A 23529-nucleotide genomic window follows, 5' to 3' on the forward strand; every position below is an offset into this window, starting at 1 on the left:
AGACAAGAAGGGTGAAATGGCTTACCCACATTTTCAGAGGAGGCCAGGAATCAAGCCTTCCACATCGCCTCCCCTTTTCTTTCTTATAAAACTAATTCTTTCTGAAACTGGTTTGGCTCAGTGGGTAGAGCGTTGGTCTGAGGACTGAAAGGTCCTGGGTTCGATTCCGGTCAAGGGCATGTACCTTGGTTGTGGGCACATCCCCATTAGGGGGTGTGCAGGAGGCAGCTGGTCGATGTGTTTCTCTCTCATCAATGTTTCTAGCTCTCTATCCCTCTTCCTTCCTCTCTGTAAAAAAATCAATAAAATATATCTTTTAAGAAACGTAATTCTTTTCTGTGACAATAAATATTTATTTGCAACAGAAGTACTAATAGGAACATGCTCAACTGGCGGATAGCATATAACAAGGAACATATTCTCCTCCCCCCACCAAGTTTATAATCTTAATAAGACAAACAAGACAAGACATGAAAATACAGAGAGTTGGAGCATAATTTGCACTGCTGAGAAGCAGTTGGCTCCTGGTTTCAATTTCTCCTCTTGAAGTCACATACATATTTCATCTTTTGCATATTTTGGCAATATATCCAGCTAAGAGCTATAAAGCTATTTAATTTGTGTTGTTTTTTTTTTTGTGAGGCGTTTTACGTCTGGGTAATGGATTTGTACATCACATGCTGCCTGTAGCATGGCTAAGTGTTCTGATTGACAGAACACCCACGCTCAGACTTGTTTATTTTTGATAAGGAAAATGCCAGCTAACTTAGTCCATATGTGCTCTTCAACAGAATGAGGCTAATTCCCATGTAATGGACAATCATTTAAAAATAAAATGACAAGGATGATAAGAACAGCAATACATATGAAAATTTAGTTTTTCCTTTCTTCTTTTCACTTAATATGTTTTTTAAACATGAAACCATTAGCTTTATCAATATGTTTTTGAAAAATTAACAACCTCATTACTTAAATTTTTCACATCAGGATGTTTTATTCTTAAAAACATAAACAGTTTGGAAAAATATAGCAAAGTTAAACAGTTATAGAAAGCATTCTGTTCCTATGATAAATATACTAGAAATCTTATGACTCAAAGCAAACCAGTACTGGGTCCAGAAATTGCTACAAAGCCTACTTCGTATGTTTTGGGAGAAAATTGAGACACTTATGTTTCCTGAAGCCCCCTCTGTGACACCTTCTGCATAAGTGCTTTTGTGGAGAGCTTGCCTCTCCTTTGTCGGAACCATGAATCAGCATTGTCAAGAACTGGGAGGGGTCTGAAATGTTAGCCTCCTTGCAAGTTCACAAGTAAGCTTGTCAGTTTCATTCCGGATGCTAACAGAGAACATGGAACTCCTGGGTCAGAGTCTAAGGACATGTTAGCTCACAGCGAAGCAAGCAGGAGCTTCTTGCCTGAGCCGGCCCTCTGGGCCCACGAAGTCTCAGAAGGTGACAGAGTCCAGCCCACGTAATTCCTGTGCGGACCACCAGAGCTTGGAACCATGCTTTAGGAAAACTAAGTTTTTTTATGTTGTATAGGAAATAAACCTGCTTAACCTTTGCTGAGATGGATGAGATGTTGATTTTATTTTAACCTACCCTCTGCTCTGGAGGGACACACAACTCCTGGTTTAGAGCTGTTTGTTAATCAAACATCTTTGAAAAGATAGTCTGGGGAGAAAAGAAAGAGTTTTTCTGCTTACAAAATGTACAGAAACGTAAGAGGCCCATGGAGCACCATCTCCCAGGAAGCAGTTCCACTAATGTTTCATGTTCTGATGCAAATTTGACATTTCTGGTTCTAATCCGAGATCTAATTATTATGGATCTAATTGGTTTCAACCAATTTGGTGGTGTAGCTCTTCACTGGAAATAAGAAAAAAGTGGCTAGGAAACATAAGTATTTTTTAATCAAGAGAAATAAGATGATCTGGACATGTTTATATTATCACACAGCTAGAGAGTTAGTATGTGCCCCAGCACATCTTAGGTGCCCAAAAAATTTATTAGGTTAATGTAATTCTTAGTATTAATTTACTACAACTTGGCCACTTAAGACCTCTAAAAGTTTTGATATAATACCAATAAATGATATCTAAAATTAGTTGAATTTGATACAATTTGGTGGATGACACATAAAGACTAGATATTAATGAGAAAAAATACTGTTAACAAAATAATGATGTATAATAAGTTTACTTAATACATTTAAACTTCTCATAAAGAGTTCAGGACATTCATAAGCATCATTTCATTTTACTTTAATCTTGAACAATGCAGATGTGATTAAATACCTATTAAGAGAAGTAGCTATTATGATATTATATAGTTTTTTTACGTAGAAGAATAAATAATAATTGCAGTTGTTTTGCTAAAATGTTTTATGGTGGCAAATAACTATAGTGATTATTGTAAATAAATGCAGTAATACGGTTTTAATATTTTACTACCTTCCTATGAGATTACAATTATTCATACTTTATTTTTTAAAAAAAAGAGAAACAATGATTATGTAATTTAAGTCTTTAAAAAGTTAAATTAAAAAATTTACTCTTGGAAACATACAACAATATATTAATATAAACTATAACATGTAAGGAATTCCATAGAATAGCCTAATACTAGCACAAATAACTGACCTTTAAGTGTTATTCCTTATCCCATCCTTCAGCCTTCTGACAAGGTCTGACCACCTACATAAAATTTGCATATTCCCACTACCATTTTCTTTCCACGCTTTCATTTGTGAGGCTCTTTCACTCATTTCTCTTTATTCATTTATTTGTTTATGGGATTGTACTAAGGAGAAAGTATTTAGAGTCCAGGCAGACACATCCCTCCGATTGGTAGGTCACCATGACAGTTTGGGACATGCTGTTGAACCGCTGACATGAGACAAAAAATTGTGTGGGTTGCTATAGCATCCAAGATTTGTTAGCAGGATCTCATTCCACCAGCGCACATGTGGTTTTCTAGACTCTGTGGCGACCTTGGAGAAAGTCAAGGATGAAATAACAGATTGTCTTCAAGTGCTTCAGTCCAGCTCTGAGTTTTATTGGCAGTTACATATTCCACTGTTTATTTCATTAAGTGCAATCTGTTTCTCTTACGTCCCGGGCAGAACGTGAAAGATGATGGACAGCATGTGTGGAGACTCAAGCACTTTAACAAGCCTGCCTACTGCAACCTCTGCCTGAACATGCTGATCGGCGTGGGCAAGCAGGGCCTCTGCTGCTCCTGTGAGTATGCTGTCCCACCTGGACATCCTCACCGCAGCAAGGAAAGGCGGAGATGGATGGAAATGTCCCGTTTATAGATGGAGACATAGGGAACGTCCTGACCCTTCCTGTAACTGTGACTTATACTTCCTTGTGGTATATTTCTGAATGTTGAGGCCACTCTCCTTTGAACTTTCCTTAGTTTTAGGAAACCCTCACTTAGAAAAAATGCTAAGGATATTTTCCAGTTCATTAGCCATATTCTTTCCCCTGTAGTTTAAGTTACTCATTGTTTCCATTTCTACTGAGATGATTATAAAAATTTCCATAAGTTTCTCTTATTTATACCTATTTCAGATATATCCTTTTCTTTTCTCCTTTTTTTCTTTCTTTATAAGTTAGCCACCTTATTTCCATTGATTTTTCATCATGAGTCAGCTCCTTCAGGTCTTTAAAAAAAAAAAAAAAAAAAACAGGTAAATTAATTGTCTCACTTTGCATTCAAATTAAGAAATCACAAGAAAATTGCCAAGACCGGTTTGGCTCAATGGATAGAGAGTCGGCCTGCGGACTGAAAGGTCCCGGGTTTGATTCTGGTCAAGGGCATGTACCTTGGTTGTGGGCACATCCCCAGTAGGGGGTGTGCAAGAGGCAGCTGATCGATGATTCTCTCTCATTGATGTTTCTAACTCTCTATCCCTCTCTCTTCCTCTCTGTAAAAAATCAATAAAATATATTTTAAAAAAAGAGAAAGAAATCACAAGAAATACAGACTAATCTTACAAGGAAGGCACATCATGTTTAATGCCATTCTGAGGAAACTTTGGATTCCAATATCCATTAACCACATAGGTTATTGGATATTAACCTATATCCAATATTGCCAGTTCATGAGTTGTGGGTGTTATTTTTAATTCAGTAGATTTATTTTTTCTTCAGTTTTAATTGTATTCTATTGAGTCATACCCAATAGAATTTTCTAATAGTTTACTTTAAAATTAATTTATAAGTCACCTAAGAGTTTTAAAATCTGCACCATGACTGTCTGAGAAACTTCTATATCCCCTGATGCCTCTGTTAAGCAGAGGGTATGCTGTGTCCTCCTCACCTAAGTGTGAAGTTGTTCTGGTCAGGTGATTTGTCCATCCACACCCTTTTCGGCTATGGAACTGTCAAGTGTATTAAACACATGCTGTTTTTGTGTGTTTATATCAAATCTAATTTCTTACTTGGTTTCCATACAATATGTCATTTTCAGGTATTATTTTTAGCAAGCAGTTCCTTTGGTAGTATATTTGAGAATTTGAGACTTTTTCTCAGATATATTAACTCACATTAAAAAACATGGTCCAGGGCCACATTTAAGTGTTTTCTTGTTTAAGGGTTTTATTAAGTTACATAAAATTGTCAGGTGTTGACTTCAGCTTCTAAATGGTGGTTCCATTTGAAAGGCATGTTTCATAGAACATTCCCTATGTGCAGGGGAAGTACTTTGTTCTAAAGTTCTAGTATTTGTAAGGAAAAATATTTTTCATGGTAGATTTTATTGATAGGAGCATAGGAAACACAATAACTTTCAAATAAGGTGAGATATTAAGGTGAGAATTTTTGCTAACAAATTTTAAGTGACCAGTGTTGCAAATGCAGTATTCTTCATATTATTGTCCATATGGAAGACAAAAAAAAAGAAAAAGAGGGTATGTTTTCTTCCTCAGTGTTGCAAATGTGGATAAAATGGGAAAGATTTACTATATAAATATTATGTGGATTAGACTTTTTTGTTTTAATTTTATGCAGTGGTTAGTTTTTTTTTGTTTTATTAAGAGGGCTACATGGTTGTTTTTTATTTAATTTTTATTCTATATATTTGTACATTTAGAACTCTTAGTTGCTCTTTTATTAAAAGAAGGACTGTATATAGCCCTAAGTTATTTTCATAACCAAGCCATGAAATAGTTTGAAGATGTCGAGGAAATATATGTCTTGGTTTTATGTCACAATTTACATGTGTACATACACATAGAAATGTTTTTATGTGTATAGATGCACATTTGCATATAAGTATGCATTTTCTTTGCATTTGTGCATGTGTTTTTATAACATGCTGCCTCACAAAGGCTGTTCCTTTTGGACACACAATGCCATGAGGACAAACGAAAAGGGATGGACTGCTTCTAAAGGCCTGGCTTGTATGATGAAACCTATTGTCTGGAAATAGACTAATCAGCCATTTAAGGTTTAGATAAATCAATAGACCAAATAGCATAAACTCATGGGTTTTTATTCCCATGACTGCCAGCTGCTCTCATGCCTATACTTCATAAAATATAGATCTCTTTTTCTAGCAAATGTCACCAAGACATTTGGTAGTCATCAATTTGTCTTTAATATATATGTATACATATATTTTGTCATCTGGAGGTTATTGTGAAAAATTTGAGGGCGTTCTGATTTCATTAAGCATTTCCTGCTATGGCGTGATAGAGGAGTCTTGGTTTTTCACATGCATAATATTTCCTGTGCTAATTGGTCTTTTGTATTCCATGGTAGAAACAGTCCACTTGGACTTTTCCTTGATGTGGCTGATTGGATTGATTAGGGAGCAGTGGATATGAAATGAGATTCTGTTAATGTCATTCTTTTCCTATAAAACAGCAACCAGGGCCAGGATGAGCTCTGAATCTGTGTCCATGTTCCCTTGCAGTTTGCAAGTACACTGTGCACGAGCGCTGTGTGGCCAGAGCGCCTCCTTCTTGCATCAAGACCTATGTGAAGTCCAGGAAGAACACTGATGTAAGTGGGTTGCAGGGCTGGCTTCCTGAGGGTGGTCTTTATGGTTAATGGAAGTCTCCTCTTACCATCACGCTCCTGTTCTGTTCTAGGTCATGCACCATTATTGGGTTGAAGGCAACTGCCCAACCAAGTGTGATAAGTGCCATAAAACTGTCAAATGTTACCAGGGCCTGACAGGACTGCATTGTGTATGGTGTCATATCACAGTGAGTAACACTGGAAAACACATCCACTCACTAGAATCCACACTCCCTTTGAAGACTCTATCACAATGCTCCAAGAGCTTGAACTTGGAAGAGCACTCTTGAGTTCAGACTAAGCATTATTTCATCTGATTCCCAAAGCGATAAGGTTTTGGAGTCAGATTTGTCTTCATAGAATCCAGAATTTTAGAGCTAGTGACAATCTCAGAGGTAATACTAGTCATACACTTTGCAAATTGTGCTCTGTGGAGCCACAGCCAGGAGTGGGCAATGAGCATGGAATCCTGATTGGATAGAATTCATCTTCCCTCCCTTCTTTTCCCCTTCCCTCCCCTCCAAAACCCTATTTTGGTAGTTTTCTGTTTTACATATGTAAATTCATTTTAATCTCATAATCCCTGATTTTGAAAAGGGTAGAAGAGTGAACAATGTGATGCAAAGCTTAATTTTATAGTCAAGATACTAAGGTCAAGGAAAGCTAAGCAAGTTGACCTTGACTACATGGCTAAGTAGAGAGGCAAGTGGGTTCATATTTAGTTATTCATGCTTCTAAGAACTCATTTATTTCTTCTTTACAACATGCTGGTATGCTGTTCCCTTAGTTCAATCATAAAATGAAAGATAAGAGATATACAGGTAAATTCACTTATGGTGTTGACAATAGAAAAAGAAGAGGCAAATTGGTGTTTCCTGGAAAACTTTAGGACTTCACCTGGTTTGCATGATTGTTAAAGCCAACTTCAAATAACCTCTGGAATAAATACAGTTGTTTAATGGTTCCACTAGTGTTTCATCTTTATTTTCTAGAGATTAATTAGAATGACCATTTTCAAGAATAGCCATTTTCGACAACATAATAAAAAAATGATTTATAGGACTGGGTATATTTTTCCAATTGGTTTTGTTTTGTTTGGTTTCTAGCTAGTGTTGGAGCTCTCTTGTTAGAGGTCAACTTGTTCTTGCTTTTGTGGGAATGAAACAGGTAGGAGCTCTCAGTTAAGCAAACGAGTTCCTCTGTAGTGTCCTTCACTCCCTCCACCCCATTTAATTTTTTTTTCTTCAATAAACACAGATACAAATAGGTTAATGAGAAAAACTGTGACTTGCTTTTTAAAAATAAAATTAAATACCTTTTAATAAATATATTTTATTGATTTTTTACAGAGAGGAAGGGAGAGAGATAGAGAGCCAGAAACGTCAATGAGAGAGAAACATCGACCAGCTGCCTCCTGCACACCCCCTACCGGGGATGTGCCCGCAACCAATGTACATGCCCTTCATCGGAATCAAACCTGGGACCCCTCAGTCCGCAGACTGACGCTCTACCACTGAGCCAAACCGATTTTGGCAAAAAAATAAAATTAAATACCTTTTTAAAGTGAACACATTTTCTTCAATTGTTTTCAGATACTAAATTGTATTTACATTTGAAACTTCCTCGATTATGAAAAACAGTTTTATTTTTTTGAAGTGTTTAGTCATTATAATAGGGTGTCCAACAATGATTTAAATTACATATAAGAATTATTCAAGCATGCTGAGTCAACAGTTTTAAGGAAACCAGGATTTTATTTTTTTTAATTATGCATATTAAAAATCGTCATTTTTTCTTATATCTCTGTGAAATATGTAGATTTTGTAGAAACCTGCTCCCCTTATTTTCCCTGTATACTGCATCTTTCACTAATTACTTTTTTCCTAGTTACATTTTCAACAGAAACTGAAACTAGAGAATATCAGGATTTATTTCTTTTTTATTTCAAGTTATTTTCTCATTCTTCATAAATTTCAAATGTCTTGTTTTAAATTTACTCTTTTTCTTTTCCTGAAAAAAAAAGTGTTTTAAATGTATACTCACCTTGAACACTAAAAATATGCATTGCTATTGTACCTCTCCTGATAGCAAAGGTTTAGAGCTTTCAAAATTTTTTTTTTATTATTTGATACCTTTCCTCCTATCTGCATTTAATCATTATGAAGTCTATCTTCCACCCTCTCCATTCTGTGGGAACCACTCTCTGCAAAGTTTCCATTACTGGTGCTTCCCTACTGATAAGGCATTTTTGAAATTATTTTCGTTTTGTATTCCATTTTGTTTTTCTCATTTTATTTCTTTTGTGTTAATAGTTTCTTTCATCTGTGACGCCAAAATCTACATTTCTAGTTCAACCATTTACCAGTTAGACAATTATATTTGGTCTTGATCCTGGCCCCAACTTTTCAAAAAATTAGGGCCCCCCCCCTTTTTTTTTTACAAGACAGAAGAGTTCTACTTTCGAATAAGAATTTTTAAAAATCTGTGGATTTTTATGTTTAAATCAGTTCAGACAATGGGCCCTAGCATCTTATTTTTAACTAAGGATCAATGGGTACATAAAAATAATTTTACCTGTTCACTATGGCAGAACACAGTCTAAACCAAGCATGTCAAACTCAAAGGCTAACGGGCCAAATAATGTTTAAAGTTTGTGTGTACCGCAAAAAAAACAAGAGCTCCAATTTTCATAGAAATGCAGGTTTATTTTGGTAGAAACATGCTGAATGCAAAGGGCTGAAATAATTGTTAACATAAAATAATAGAATATTTTAATAAAAATTATATTTTTCTTGAACATTAACTTACCACACACTGAATAACTGCACAAATTAAATAAGCATAATGCAAATAAACCTTTTTTTTCCTGTTCTCCAAAAGCGAAATATTCCCTGTTGCTTACACTAAATAAATCAGTACAAGACTAATGACGTGGCAATTCAATTGGCTGCTAAAATATTTAGTATAATTCATACTTTCTTCTTTAACCACGGTGTGAAAATTTTAGTGTCAAGTTGATTTGATCTTGACTGATGCTCACCTACTACTACTGCTTGCTTTTAAACAAACTGAACCTTTTTTCTTATGTCTCCATACATCCCAGAAAGTGCTATTCGTGTAGCAAAGAGCTAGCAGAAGTTGTGACATTGATGGAATATGACACCATCGATGTGGAGCTTTAAGAAAGCCTATCTGAATGAAGTTCAGGAGGAATAGATTGCAGAGAGAAACAGAGAATGAAAGTTGACTTCATTTCAGAGTTTTCCAAATTCTATTACTTCCTTTTATATATTACCTTTGGAAATGGCTTGAGTCTTAGAAGTCAGACTGATCAGATTATGAAGATGGTCATAAGATGACCTAACTAATAAGATATTAAGGACCAGGTATATAAAGGTTTTGGGTCATTTCCTAATTTGTAAAATAGAGTTGATGATATCTATATTATAGTATTGTTAATAATAATTCAATAAGTAGATGTGTTTAGGACAGAACCTCATATATAGTAAGTGCCCAGTAATTGACAATTATTATCATAGTCCAACCTAGGTAAAATATGAGGTAGCGTCACAAAACCCAACTCCTGTTTCTCAGAAGACACTGCATGAATATTACTCATGCCATTCTTCGGGAGGGATCTATAATTGCCCGAAGTTGGAACAGCAGTTCCAGTTCTGAAATCATCCAGAACCATGTGCTCCTGATTCTCACCAAATCCTAGATGAAGCTGATAGCAACTATTCTAACTCCATCAGACATGGTATCATCATGCTTCTAGTAACTGGAAATAGAGTAGTAAGTCTATTTATTTTATTCTTGTCTTTCACCTTTATCTTCTATAGCTAACCCATCACTGAGACTTGAAATTTTCTCCTTAAAATATCCCTTTCTCAGATTACAGTTTTTGTCTCCATCTTTCACAGCCCAAGTGCAAGCTCTTAGCACCTCTTAACTAGATTAGATCTGAGTCTCTTGGCTTATATCCCTAACAGAAGGTACTTTTCCTATAATGCAGGCTGCTTATCACCTCCAGAATCATTTTCTGAAAATACTAGTTTATTATCATATGCCACCTTTAGAAACCTCTAAGAGTTCTTTGATAATAAATGCAACCCTCACCTCCTAACCTAACCTGCTTTTCAGTTCCTTGAATATCAGACCCTGACCTAAAGCACAGGGTGTTTATACTGTTCATGACCATGGGGCCCCATATGTAGCTCTGCTTATTGGTTGACAGTCCTTTGGGAAGACCATGCTCCCCTGCTACCTGATATTGTGCATATTCTAATCCCTTTAGAGTTCTCACTTTAAATTTTTATGGCATCTCAAGAACATTTTAAATTCCATAACTTTCTTGAACATTTCCTTGACATACTATTTCTTTTTTTTCTGAATACTGTCTGTACTTTTTAAAAATATATATTTTATTGATTTTTTTACAGAGAGGAAGAGAGAGGTATATAGAGTTAGAAACATCGATGGGAGGGAAACATCCATCAGCTGCCTCCTGCACACCCCCTACTGGGGATGTGCCCACAACCAAGGTACATGCCCTTGACCAGAATCAAACCTGGGACCTTTCAGTCCATTGAGCCAAACCGGTTTCGGCTCTCTGTACTTCTAATCCACACCAAAAGGAAAGGCTGAGGTGTTCTCCAGTGGTTATATATCTGCATGCTGACATCATCTACACTAGTGGACTACCATCTGATCCAGCTCTTGTCCAATATACATGTATTTCCCTAATCACTCAAAGTTCTTGATGTGATGCTTAATTTAGAGGAGGTCCTCTCTAAGTTACATTTAATGACTGATAATACTACTTTTCTTACTGTTAATGTATATTGTACATATATAACTTAAATTCAGTTTTAAAGCAGTCTTGCAATATTCAAATATACATTAGCTATGCAAGTAAGTTGAGATATTTTAAAAGATATAAACCCATTTTAACACCTCCTTTAAGTACCTCTGATTTCTTCATGTTACTCTATTTTCCCATCTTGTAGTTTTAAATATAGGCTCTTTGAACTGAATTCTATCTTCAGCAAATCTAACCAGTTAAGGAAATAAAAACAGAAAAATCCTGTTATAACAGGTCATGCCAGCAAGATGTTCAAAGGGCCCTGCCCCTGTGTCCTTCAGAGTCACTGGAAACTGCAGCTAGGATGAAAAGTCAGTACTTTCTCACCATGTGCACACAAATTTTTTTTATCTTGGATCTTGCTATCCATAAGGGCTTCTTAGAGTCTGCATTCTCAGTGGTAGGGGGGTTGTGTAGTTCAGAAAGTGAAAGTTTTTCTCTGAGAAATCCTGGGACTTAACAGCCTGAAGACACATAGTCTGTCCTTGGTTTTGGTTCAGTTTTCACACTGATGGGTATGCTTGTTTCCTAGGACTACCATCCCCAAATACTAAAAAATGCATGATGTAGCCTCATTCTCTCATTGTTCGGGAGGCTGAAAATCCAATATCAGATGTCAACTGGACCATGCTCCCTCCGAAGGCTGTAGGGTAGAACTCTTCCTTGCCTCTCTCTTCCTGGTTGTGGTGATTGATGGCAATCCTGTTATTCCTCAGCTTGTAGCTTCATCACCAAATCCCGAACTCTGTTGTTCCATGGCCTTCTTCCCTCCATGGCTGTCTCTCTGTGTCCAGACTTCTCTTTGGATCAGAGCTCAGACTAATCCAGATGAAGTTACACTGGATTAGTCTGAGCTCTGATCCAATGACATAACACTTGGTAATCTATTATCGCTAAATCCCAAATTCCAGGGCCATGATTTAGTCTAAGAAAACTGATTAAGTACAATAAGTTAATAATACATTTAAGCCAGTCACTAATTTTATTTTGAAGAAAATATGCCTTTTCCAAATCAGTGTTCATTTAATTAGCCCTGTTTTTTTTTTCCTGTGGCTTCAACTGCTTCTTTATCTTCAACATCTCTTGCCTCTTGACAAAGATCAGCAGTTCCTGATTAGATTAGACCACTTTTTTATAAGGAGTTAACATGCTGCTGACAAGCAGAGCTGCTAAGTATGGATGAATATGTAAAGGGACTTTTATTTCAGATAATGCAGCCAGACTTGCATGGCTACCATACAAGTAGCCATAACTCCAAGGCAGGGAGTTAGCATAGAAGACTTTTTTTTAGGTTGAAGGACATAGAAATACCCCTTCCATAGAGTTCTGTCAGCACCCACAGTAAGTCAGCACTCTTTATACTCCTTTTCTGGGTTGCTAAGTAACTGTGACAGAGGTAAGTTTATTGTGAAATTTAATTAACCGTGACTAAAAAGGGGAGCTTTTGAGTAAAAACTGCAATAAGATGTACATAGTTTCTTTTTTTGTTCTTGTTTTGAATAAGACATGTTATTTATTTAAAAAATTTTTTTAACATGTATAATTTTTAAATTATAATACTTCACATTAGATTGATATGGAATAGGGCAGGAGAAGTTAAATAAACAACTGTTACTTTAGCAAATCTGTATGATTCCAATAAAACTTCCGCCTAAATTTTCTTTAACATAATCACTATTTAATGTACTATGTTATAACATTTCAATTTAAACATATGACCAACATTGATTCAAGTATCGGTTTAGGTTTATATACATTGAAAATTAAGTACCACATTGTATGATTATGCACTAGATTAATGTAGAGCTGAGAAATACAGTATAAAGGTACATTTTTATAATGATAATCATCTCCTTATATTTATATCCTGCTCCTACTGAGATGAATCTCTGGTTACATTTACATATTGAATTACAAAGTTAAAACTAATGATGGGATCAATTATGCCCCATACTGAGCTGTGCACTTTCAAATGACTTTGAGAAAAGAGAAGGGTCAAAAAAAAAAAAAAAAAAAAGCATCCACAGTGCACAGTGGTTGCAAGATTATGCTAAGGAAGAACTTCAATAGACAATAATATGTGTTTGGTAAAGAATTCGGGCTATTTTTGGTATAAAACCCAAAGCACATTTTTAATATAAACATTTGTGAGAATTAGGAAATATATCAGCTGTGTCAGGAAAGTTGCTGTGTGGTTTACTTAAGGTGGATATATAAGGGCAAATGTGATATGCATCTGTTTATGATCCTTCTTGTTCTCCTAATTCTTTTAATGCACGTTTAGAGCATTTACTGTTTCTGAGTTGAAATATAATCTGCCCTGTGTTTGCTGTTGTCATGCAAAATGTGAGTGTGTCCTCTCTCTCCTTTCCCAGCTGCATAATAAATGCGCTTCTCATCTGAAACCGGAATGTGACTGCGGACCTTTGAAGGACCATATTCTGCCACCCACAACAATCTGTCCCGTGGTTCTGGTGAGTTTCCCTCCTCATCATGCTGCTCTAACTCGGGGTTCCTGTGACTGACTGGAAGACCTCACCACTAAATGCTCCCACAGCTAATTGTCCTTTGATCGGGGCAGAACTGTATGGATATCAAACACTTCATTGCTTCAGAGAAGACACCTTTCCCCTCCATATTTCATTTCTCCTTCATGGCACAGTAAACATTTTAGTGAGGTGTGTCTTAACTGAAGCTGACTCAGTTTTAACACTGAGTCATGCTGTACTTACCAGAAACTGTATAGGCAGAACTCCTCTACGTTTTACATGGTTTATAGATCCCGCTTCCCAGAATAATGCAATTATTCTTAAGGACAATTTTGCTGGGGATGCACATTATATATCTGCAATGTGGAGGTCCCTCATCTGGGTCAGAGGCTACCTCGCATGAGGACACAGACATTGAAGAAAGCTGTGCATTGCCATTAGGAGTATTTTATTTTTTATTGGTGAACAATACATTGAACTACCAGAAAAGGAACTACTTCACGCATTAAATTTACAAGTGAAAAATGGATAAGGAAGACAAGGTAACTCTGAAAAGAACAAGCCTTGATAGAAAGAAATGCAAATAGTCAATGATCATGTTCATAATACATTTTAAAATCCAAATTGTTTCTGAAGCGAAACAGTTATTTTACAAAACAAATTATTTTATATCCATATGCAGTTCTCATTTTCAAAAAACCACATGAAAATTAAGTAGTGCAACTTCAGTTGGATATAATAAAAATACAACTAAGAAACATTAGACAAATACTTTTCTAAAGGTCAACTTAGAAATTAATCAGATTACTCAATTTGCACCCACTTATGATTCATTTTATAATTATCTGTAAAATACTGGTTGTATTTTAAATGGCCTTTAAAAAAAATTACTAAAAACTCTTCATTTTCTCAAACTGCAAATGTAAAGCAAAGGAAAATACCTCCACATTGCTGAGATAGCAATAACTAATTCTAACTTTCCTTTCTTCATGTAAAATTTATTATACATCCTGTAGTAAAAAAGATTAATTAAAATTAATGAGAGCTGTGTAGAAATAGTTTTTATTTTAGATGAATGTAGGTGTTGTTTGCATACTTTTATATTATTGTCTTAAAGAGAAAGGACTTGTGAGATTTTTATTTATTTTTGCTCTTTAAAAAGTGAGTAATTTAGCATTAGATGCATTTAGATGCGTTTAGATGCATCTTGGTCTCAGAATTTAACCTAGAGAACTAATATATTATGTCTTCCTGTCATCCAGCTGCCTTTGTGAGTTCTATTGTGTGAGCCAGCACAGGACTCCTTCTTTGGCCCATGTAACACCAACTCCTGGTCACATAAAATCAAACATGAGATAGATTCTTTCTGTTGCTCTGTCCTTTATTTCTTTGAGAGCATTAAAGGTAAAGAACGTGTGTCATGTGAATTCTATCCATCTTGCAAACTCTTTTTATTGCTTTTTGTTCACTTGATTCTGAAGATTTAGTTTTAGGCACTGAATCTTACTGCAGTGTTAATCATGAGATGTACCTCATTATTTGCTGTTTTGTAATTTTTTTTGTACTCTCTACACTGAAGTGTTAGGCACTACTGACCATCTCATCCTTCAACCTCTACCTTTCACTGACTTTCATTTATACAACACTCTCCTGCTCCTTCTTCTGTTTCTCTGGATGCTTCATTTTGGTATCTTTTCTGGCTTTCATGACTCCAACCTGCCCTGTATTGATGCACTTCTGTACTCTGCCCTTGCATGTCACAAGCTTTCCACTCTTAACTTCTTCCCGGTGGGATCCTATTTATTTAATTTGTTTCATTACCTACTTAATTTAGTTCATCCTCCTTTTCTGAATCTCAAACCTGCAACCTATATGGCCCATGATGTTTTATGTGCCCAATGTATTATTGTTATTTAACATAATTGAAATAACTTATTTACTGAGCATATGTACTATACCAGCTCTATACCAAACATTTATTTATTCATTCAACATGTATTTATTGAGTGTCTATTATGTGCAAAAAATATAGGTAGAGGGAAATAGTAAAATGTTAAATGAAATATTTACCTTCATACAGTTTTCATTTCAGTGGGGTGAAGTTGAAAATAAACAATGCAATAAGTCCATTATTTAGTACCTAGTTAGATCACCTTACATACTAGATATTAAGAATAATTTGAACTATTTGTAATTCTCTAAGTATACCTGCTCTATAAAGTCTTAGGGGTTTTGTACATGTTAATTAATCAGCCTACACTTTGCTTTAAAATTTCCCCACCTGATAAAGTAGAAATCAAAGTTTTCTTTCTATCTTATATAATAAAAAGGTAATATGAAAATTGACTGTCACACCATCACAAGATGGTGGCATTCACAGCAGGGACAGGGACAGGGACGGCTGCTCCGTGTGCTCAGCCCCTCCGGTGGCCACAGGTCCCCCTGTATCCCCCACTGGCTGACAGCTCGCGCAGGCTCCTCCAGTGAGCTGCCCATCCCTCTCTTCCTCCCTCCCCCAAAGCTGAAGCAGATACTCTCAATGACATGTGGAGTCCAACAAATTGGAAGTTATAACTCATTTCATTGAGAGTATGCGCCATTCCTCAGTTGGGGCCAGCTGCTCCATGCGCCTGCCGCTGGAGTTCCCTCAGTCCTGTCAGGGGTCTCGGGTCCTCCTGCACCCCCACTGACTGAGGCTCAGGCAAGCACAGCTGCCCCAGGCAAAGGTAAGTCTCGGATGGCTGCTGCTCAGCTGCACAGGGCTGGCCTGAGGTTCAGGTAACCAGAACCAGGCGAGGCTTACACTGCCAGCAGTGGCAGCAACAGAGGTGTGATGAGGGCGTTGCCTTCCCCTGACCTCCTGGCTTGCCTCCTGCCCCTGGGGGCTCTCAGTCTGTGAGAGGGCGAGGCTGGGCTGAGGGACCGCTCCCCCCACCCCCCAATCCAGTGCATGAATTTTCATGCACTGGGTCTCTAGTAATGGAATAATTCCATTGTCTATTAAACCCATTAACAGTTTAAATACTGATAAATTAGACAAATTAATAAAGTTGTTCTGTCCACAGAATTGCTTAATGTGCTCTTAACTGATGGCCTCTGAGGCTTTTCAATTTATAAACTCATTAATATTCCAGGAATGATTCATACCCCACCACTGCTGTAAATTTGTAATCTTTTATTTAATGAATATTATTAGTACTCACAAAGATTCTATTTGTTTTTTATTCTTTAATAACAATTCTTTCTTAAAAAATATTAGTTTGTCTTGCTCATGTTCTCTAAGAAAAGCAGGTGAGGTTCAGACTCAGTTATTGCAAAATGGCAATAAATATCATATCTGTCACATCCTAGAAAATATAAAATGAAGACTTAAACTATCAAGTTTTGTTGATGTGTTTTTGTTTTGTTTTGTTTTGCTTCACTTTGTTTTTCTTTGCTTTGACTCTGTGGTCTGGAATTAGTTATTGAATGAGTGATATAAACTCACTATATACCCCTAATGCATAATTGAGGCATCTTAATGATATACTACCAGGTCAAGCTGTCTTGTGATATTTTAGGACATCTTTTCAGGTTTTAGGATGTCATATTTTCAACATGTCTGTAAAACCCTTCTCAGCCTTTCAATTTATCCCTAATACTTGTTATTAACTTCAGGTTAGTAATTCCTTAGATGTGCATTCTCCTGTTAAGGAAATTATATAGGTAAGCATCTTTTCTGCACTGATGACATGCTTTTATAAGCATGCACTACAAATGGCTTCCACAGACAATTGCTCTTGATGGTGCCTATTGACATAAAAATGGACAAAAACCAACTACTCTGAAATAAAAATAAAAATGTAATCATCAGGGATTCCATCCATCAGATATAACCACTGTTCTCTGGGGTTGCAGTTGGTGTCTAGCATATTTTGAGGATACTACCATAAAACTACATTGCTTAAAATTTATGTAGTGTAGGAATTTTATCAAGATTTTTATGACTTTATGTGTGCAGGTACTTACAATGCTTTATTTGAAAAAAATTTCAGCAAAATTGATTATAACCGCAGTTGGCATACTGCTATGTGAGAGCACATTTAGCACTGTTTACAAAGGTAGATTTCGTGAAGGTCTTCCCTCACGCCTCCAAACAAATAAAAAGTGAACTCAGTGTATTCAGTTAGGTTCTTAGTAAGCCACCTAATTTGTATAAAATGCCATTAAACCTTACCAACTGATTACCAAAACAGACGTTCTTTGTTTCATGGACATCATTAAAAAGGGCAATTTTCATTCTTTTTCTAGATTACAATCTGAAACCTCTGCAGTCTAATCAAAGATCAATAGAAAAAACTGCAATAATTCCATTGGGAACATGGCCTTACTAGTATGCCATCCACTCACTCTTGATGTTCGAAATTTTACCGCATCATGAGACAGATTTGGCTCAATTTGTGTTGGTCCCTTACAGAATTGCTTTCATTAAATTTGTACTCACCTTTATGTTATTTACCTGCATTAAAATATATATTTTTTAAAAATCTCATGAAACAATCTATTGACAAAGAAGGATATATTGTTGGAGATCCTTCAACCTAACATATCCCTGTTGGCTGTGTATCATGGTTTATTATCTTTTGGACCTATGAGTCTTATTACTGTCACATTTTATCCTCTATCTGTAGAACACATAGAGTTAAATTTATACCCACAGTAGACTATGGTGTTGGTATAAATATTATTTATTTCTATGTGTTAATCTATAACTTTATTACTATCCTATCTATAAATCTTCCTTCACTATAATGATCTCATTTAGTAATGTAAAATTATTTTTGATAGCATGTAAATTTGTTAGGTCACAAAAATCAGCGAATAGGCTAGATAAAATCCCCTTGATTCTTAGACTTCTATAGAATAATGGTTTTATCTTATATCCTTGCCAAGTTATATATATTTTATGATCACGCAAACTAAAGAGTATACACGTTTTTATTGTATAATGATTCTTCAGTTTGAAGAAAGCAGTCAATTTCTTGTGTCTCTATTAACAAAAGAGGATTTGAGATGTCTCATGATAAATAGCATTTTAAACTTTATATTTGAACAGTAATATGAAATAGATTATCATAAATGTCGTTTTGTTTGTTGTTTTCTTAATCCTCACCCAAGGATATTTTTTCCATCTGTTTATAGAGAGAATGAAAGGGAGTGATGCAGGGACAGTAAGAGGGATGGAGAGACAGAGAAACATCAGTGTGAGAGTAACATTTATTGGCTGCCTCTTGCACACATCCCAACAGGGTCAGGGATCAAACCTGTAACTCAGGTACATACGCTTGACCAGGAACTGAACCCAGGACACTTCAGTTCATAGGCCAGTGCTCTAATAATCACTTAGACACACCATCCAGGGCTAAATATAATTTTTATTATATTTAGCTTATTGATTTAATTTACTTTTCTCTAAACACAAAAGGATTAGTGTACATTATTATTTAAAACCTAAGTTCTTATTCTTTAAATAAGGTGTTAATTGCTTATTTTAATTTTTTGCAATTGTAGTTGACATTCAATATTACATTAGATTTATGTGTACTATATTGGAGTTAGACATTTATATAATTTATGTAATGAGCACCCCGGTAATCTAGTAGCCACTTGGCACCATACAAAATTATTATAGTATTCCCTATGCTATACTTTAAGGGGTTAATTACTTAGTCATTTTTTATAATTACTGTTAAGTATTATTATTATAAGTAAAAGTTATAAATACAATATAAAATGAGAAAACATTTAAAACTCTGTAATCAGTTATATAAGAATGATTATTTATATATAAATAGAACAACTGTGAAAGTGTTCCTCTTGATTTTTAGGTGTACATTTTTGACATTTTTGTAATTAAACAAAATATATTATGTGACTTCCTATCGTTACACTTAAACATATCTCATTGGATATTTATTTCTGTATACTACAAACATCACTATTATTGGCTGCTTATTGTCTCATGTGAAAATATCATAATTTAGTTGAAACAGTATATCTAGCTTGCTTCAATTATTTATTTTGTTATTTAAATAAGATTTTTGTGAACATCTTTATGAAGAGTGGCTACTCCTGGTTACTCTCTAATTAATATTGCGAAGCGTCATTTTCCCTAAACTGTATTATTTTGTTCTACAGGTGAATCAGATGTCAGGTTAGTTCTTCCAGTACTGTAAACACATTTCCAAAGCAGGAACATAGTGAGTGGATTGCTTTCATTTAAGAATAAACTATCCATGCTTTAAACATTTACAAAATAACTTTAGGTAATTATTTTATCTTACTTTTAAACATATAATATTAGGATATACAGTAAAAGTGATATTCGTTGACAGGAAATGATATGACATAAAACAAAGAATATGTTTATCATCATGTCCTTTGGACAGATAGTGGTGTGCACTTCCTGGAATATTTTTTTCTGTTATGATATCCTATTTTACTTAAAGTTAACCTTTAAGATTGCCAACAAGATGAACAACAAAGCTCATTAGCTCAGACAAAGGAAAACAATACTGTTTGGAAAATATACACCTTAAACATAGTCTTTAGATTTGATTCAAGTGGTCCCAGTTCTACTTCTCTTCTTCCTTCATTGTGACTGTAAACTTGGCCAAGTTGTGGTGTTGCTGAAGCAGCAGTCTCCGTATCTCTATGTATAACACCCTCAGAGAACCATATGTCTGTATTCTCTTCTTCCCATCTTGCTTGAGCTTCCACGATGATAAGAATTCTACAGAAGGATGCAATGTAGGTATGGTATCTGGGTCTTAAATAGCATAGAGCTTGTCAAACCTTTCTTTAGAACATGTGTTTTCAACCAAGTCATTGCAACTCAGCAATGTTTAGTGTGTGTTTCTTTCTAACAGTCCAAGTATTGTGGGTTCTTTCTGTTTGGCCACTTATCTCTAAACAGCAACAAGTGACTAATTCAAAACTAAACATCGCCAGTGAAAGGACTGAAGGAGATATTTGAATCCCCTGTGCTTCTGAGATTTGGGTTTTGGATTCTCTGTAACCTTATTTCCTCTCCTAGTTACATATTTGGAAGTGTCACGTCTGAGGAGAAGGTGTGAACAGTTGGATAAGGAGGAGACTTGCTGCACTGAACTTTAGTTTTCAATAACACTCTTTCAGCTGCTTCCCCATTCCTTTCCATTTACCTCTTTAACTTTTAACCACAGTTACTGAAGTCATCAATTTTCTTGAGATTCTTTATGGAATGTCCATGGGTTTGTGCCTTTGCAATTTTCTTTTTGGTCTAAAGAGTAGGACACAGCACATTGGCAGTGCTCAATAAATGTTTCATCAATGTCATTTCTTAATATTCATTTAATTAATATTCATTATAGATCAATTCATAATTGTCATCATAGTAATGATAGGCAAAAAGGAATCTCACTTTTCTTATATTTTGGAAACCTAACTCAGATTCAATTTCATGGCATTGTTCGTAAAGAATAGCACCTTTTAAATATTTTTTTAATGTGTAAAATTAAATTCTGTATGTTCCTTCTCCTCACCCCCCCCCCCCCCCTCAATCGTTTTCTGCTTTAAATTCTAATAAGGAACACTTTAAGCACTGGAGAGCTTTAATGTTTATAAAATGTGTACACTAATTTTGGTTGCACACAGCATTCATGCACATATACTTTAAAGGGGGCACAGTATAAGAAATGGGAAAAGGATCCATGCACACTAAGTGTTGATTCTACCATACGCTGTGAGATGAACCATTTATGTTGCTTTGTTTTAGTTAGATTCCTTTTATTGGCTTCTGGAGAACCCACCTTTACATGCACCTATTATGTAGAATGCATATACTACTAAGCAGTCTATTTTAGAGAAAAAGTTAATCTATTATGGCTAATTTTATTTGTTTTTGCCTAATTAAATATGGTAGATTTATATTTTTAGGACTAAAATATTATTTTTAGTTAATTTTATAAAACATTCCTATACGTTTCTATGATATTATATGCCTAAAATATAGTTGTATCTAGAGCAAGTTATAATTTATTTTAGGGAAACCAACTTTTTACCTCTTTGGCTTTGTCCTGATTTATAGGACACCAGAAACCAACAGCTGATAGGACACAATGGGAAGTTAAATTACTTTAAAATCTCATGAAAATCTAAAATCTGTAACCAAAGATTGAATATAGCCTTAAGAAGGACTAAAGTATTCAGAATATAAAGTTAGTGAGATAGATTCAAACAAAACGAAGAATATAATGTGTCTAATTTAAAAGTGAGGATATGGGTTTATGTTTTAATGAATTTTATTATCCCACAACTTATTGCCAACAATATTCAAGGCAGTTTATGTAAATAAGCATTAAGCCATAATGGAAAACATACTGTTTTGCCAAAATTAAATTAGACTTAGAAATTCATGTCACAGTAATCTACAAAGTTGATAGAGGTAGTTTGCAAATTTGTCCCTGAGTTTCTTAGGAGCCTTAGATAAAGGAGGAAATAGAGGCATAAAAATAAACCATTCACTTAGAGAAAACACTTCTATTGTTACTGTTGTAATTGAGATCAGAGATTAATTTCTTCCATGTGAAATTGTGTTGGTAGGGAACTACACCTCAACAATAATGCTGAAATCAATGCTGTACTGTTTGTTTCCTTTGGTTTTGCCTTTTGGCAACAATTATCAATGCAGACTGATGGCTTTTGGCCAAAGTGCATATTATAATAGTATAAATAAGTCTACCTGATGCCAAAGTAAAATAGTAATAATTTTGAAACAAGACAAGAAACAAGCATAGTAGTTAAAAGTTGGGGGGGAGGGTGTCATGAATGAAGATTTATTGCATTGAGCAGAGGCAAAGTTTACTAGCAATTGTTTTACATAATCAAGAAATCTAAGGAAAGCATTTTTTGATAATATATTGACTTAAAAAGGAAAACCCGAAGGTCAAAAAAGATGTAGAGAAAAAATAAATGCCTATGAGAAACTAAAATATCTCAATATCTGCATAAGGGGAAAAATCAACATTGAGGACAACTGAATCAGTAATTTTCAGGAGAGGATGAAGAAAATCCATAGTACAAAAAAGAATCAGATCAAAGTGGAAAGAGATCATACTATCCCTAAAGAAAAAATTAAAACTAAGTTATGGGGTCTACTTATACTGAAGAAAATCAAATTTAAGTTCAAAGAATGTACATTTCTTCAAATTTACAAATGACTTAATGTAATTTCCATGCAATATTTTTTGCCTGACAACATTCCAAAGTTTTCCAGGAAGAATAAATGTTACACAAATACATTATAATTTTGAGATAGAAGAGTAATAAGGAAAGACCTGTTTTAACAAGTCTCAAGCATATGTTTATTCAAGTTACAGTGATCAATAATGCAATAGTGTCTCTAGAAGACATACAGAACTGACAGAAGGTCTAAACCATATTAAACTCTATGTAAGAATGTATATGATAAAGGTTGTATATCAAATCTAGCAGGGAATGGTTGGGATCAGTGGTGTTGAGATTACTGTATAATCAGATGGAAACTAAAGTAATATAACTTCTACTTTATACCAATTCCAAAACAAATCATTCATGAGTTAAATATTTATTTTTTGCCCTGTAGAAGGCCCCTTTACCTTTTCCTGCAAAGAGAAAGATAAAATTTTGACAGATTTGAAAAATCAAAATTTCTTTAAAAAAATTATAAATACCAGAACTTATAAATCCAAGTAAACATAGGCATAATAAAGAAAACCATTTTGTAAATGTAATACAAAAATATTAAAAAATGTAAACCTTATGATCAAGAAATGAAAATTAAAATAATGAGATACACTTTTCCTATCCTTTTTAGAAAATATTTTTTAAATTATAATACTCAATGTTGTCAAATATATGAAAAATTGGCCATTCTCATTAAATATTGGTTAGATTAAATTGCCACAAACTGGCATAATAGCTCACAAATACTTGAACCTCTGGGTTGGTATTTTTACTTATGCCCTCTTAGGAAGATCAGGGTTAGGGCAGGTCAAGTATCCAGATCTGATTGCATTTCAGTGAAATGATTTACATCATTTCCATCTTCTAACTTAAATTTTAAGTGCAATAGAAATTTGAATAT

The 23529-nt window shown here is 34.9% G+C and overlaps 1 protein-coding gene across 2 annotated transcripts in view; it reads left to right on the forward strand.

The window, feature by feature from the left end:
• DGKB (diacylglycerol kinase beta) overlaps window positions 1–23529 on the forward strand; it is a 431951-nt gene that overhangs the window by 94812 nt on the left and 313610 nt on the right. For both annotated transcript variants that reach the window (XM_036429287.2, XM_045578212.1), the window contains 4 exons: window positions 3125–3242; window positions 5926–6014; window positions 6104–6220; window positions 13272–13370. In XM_036429287.2, the coding sequence (XP_036285180.1) occupies window positions 3125–3242; window positions 5926–6014; window positions 6104–6220; window positions 13272–13370 (423 nt within the window). The remainder of the gene's footprint in view (window positions 1–3124; window positions 3243–5925; window positions 6015–6103; window positions 6221–13271; window positions 13371–23529) is intronic.

Source organism: Pipistrellus kuhlii, unplaced genomic scaffold, assembly GCF_014108245.1.
Source record: "Pipistrellus kuhlii isolate mPipKuh1 unplaced genomic scaffold, mPipKuh1.p scaffold_m20_p_10, whole genome shotgun sequence".
NCBI classification, from domain to species: Eukaryota; Metazoa; Chordata; class Mammalia; order Chiroptera; family Vespertilionidae; genus Pipistrellus; species Pipistrellus kuhlii.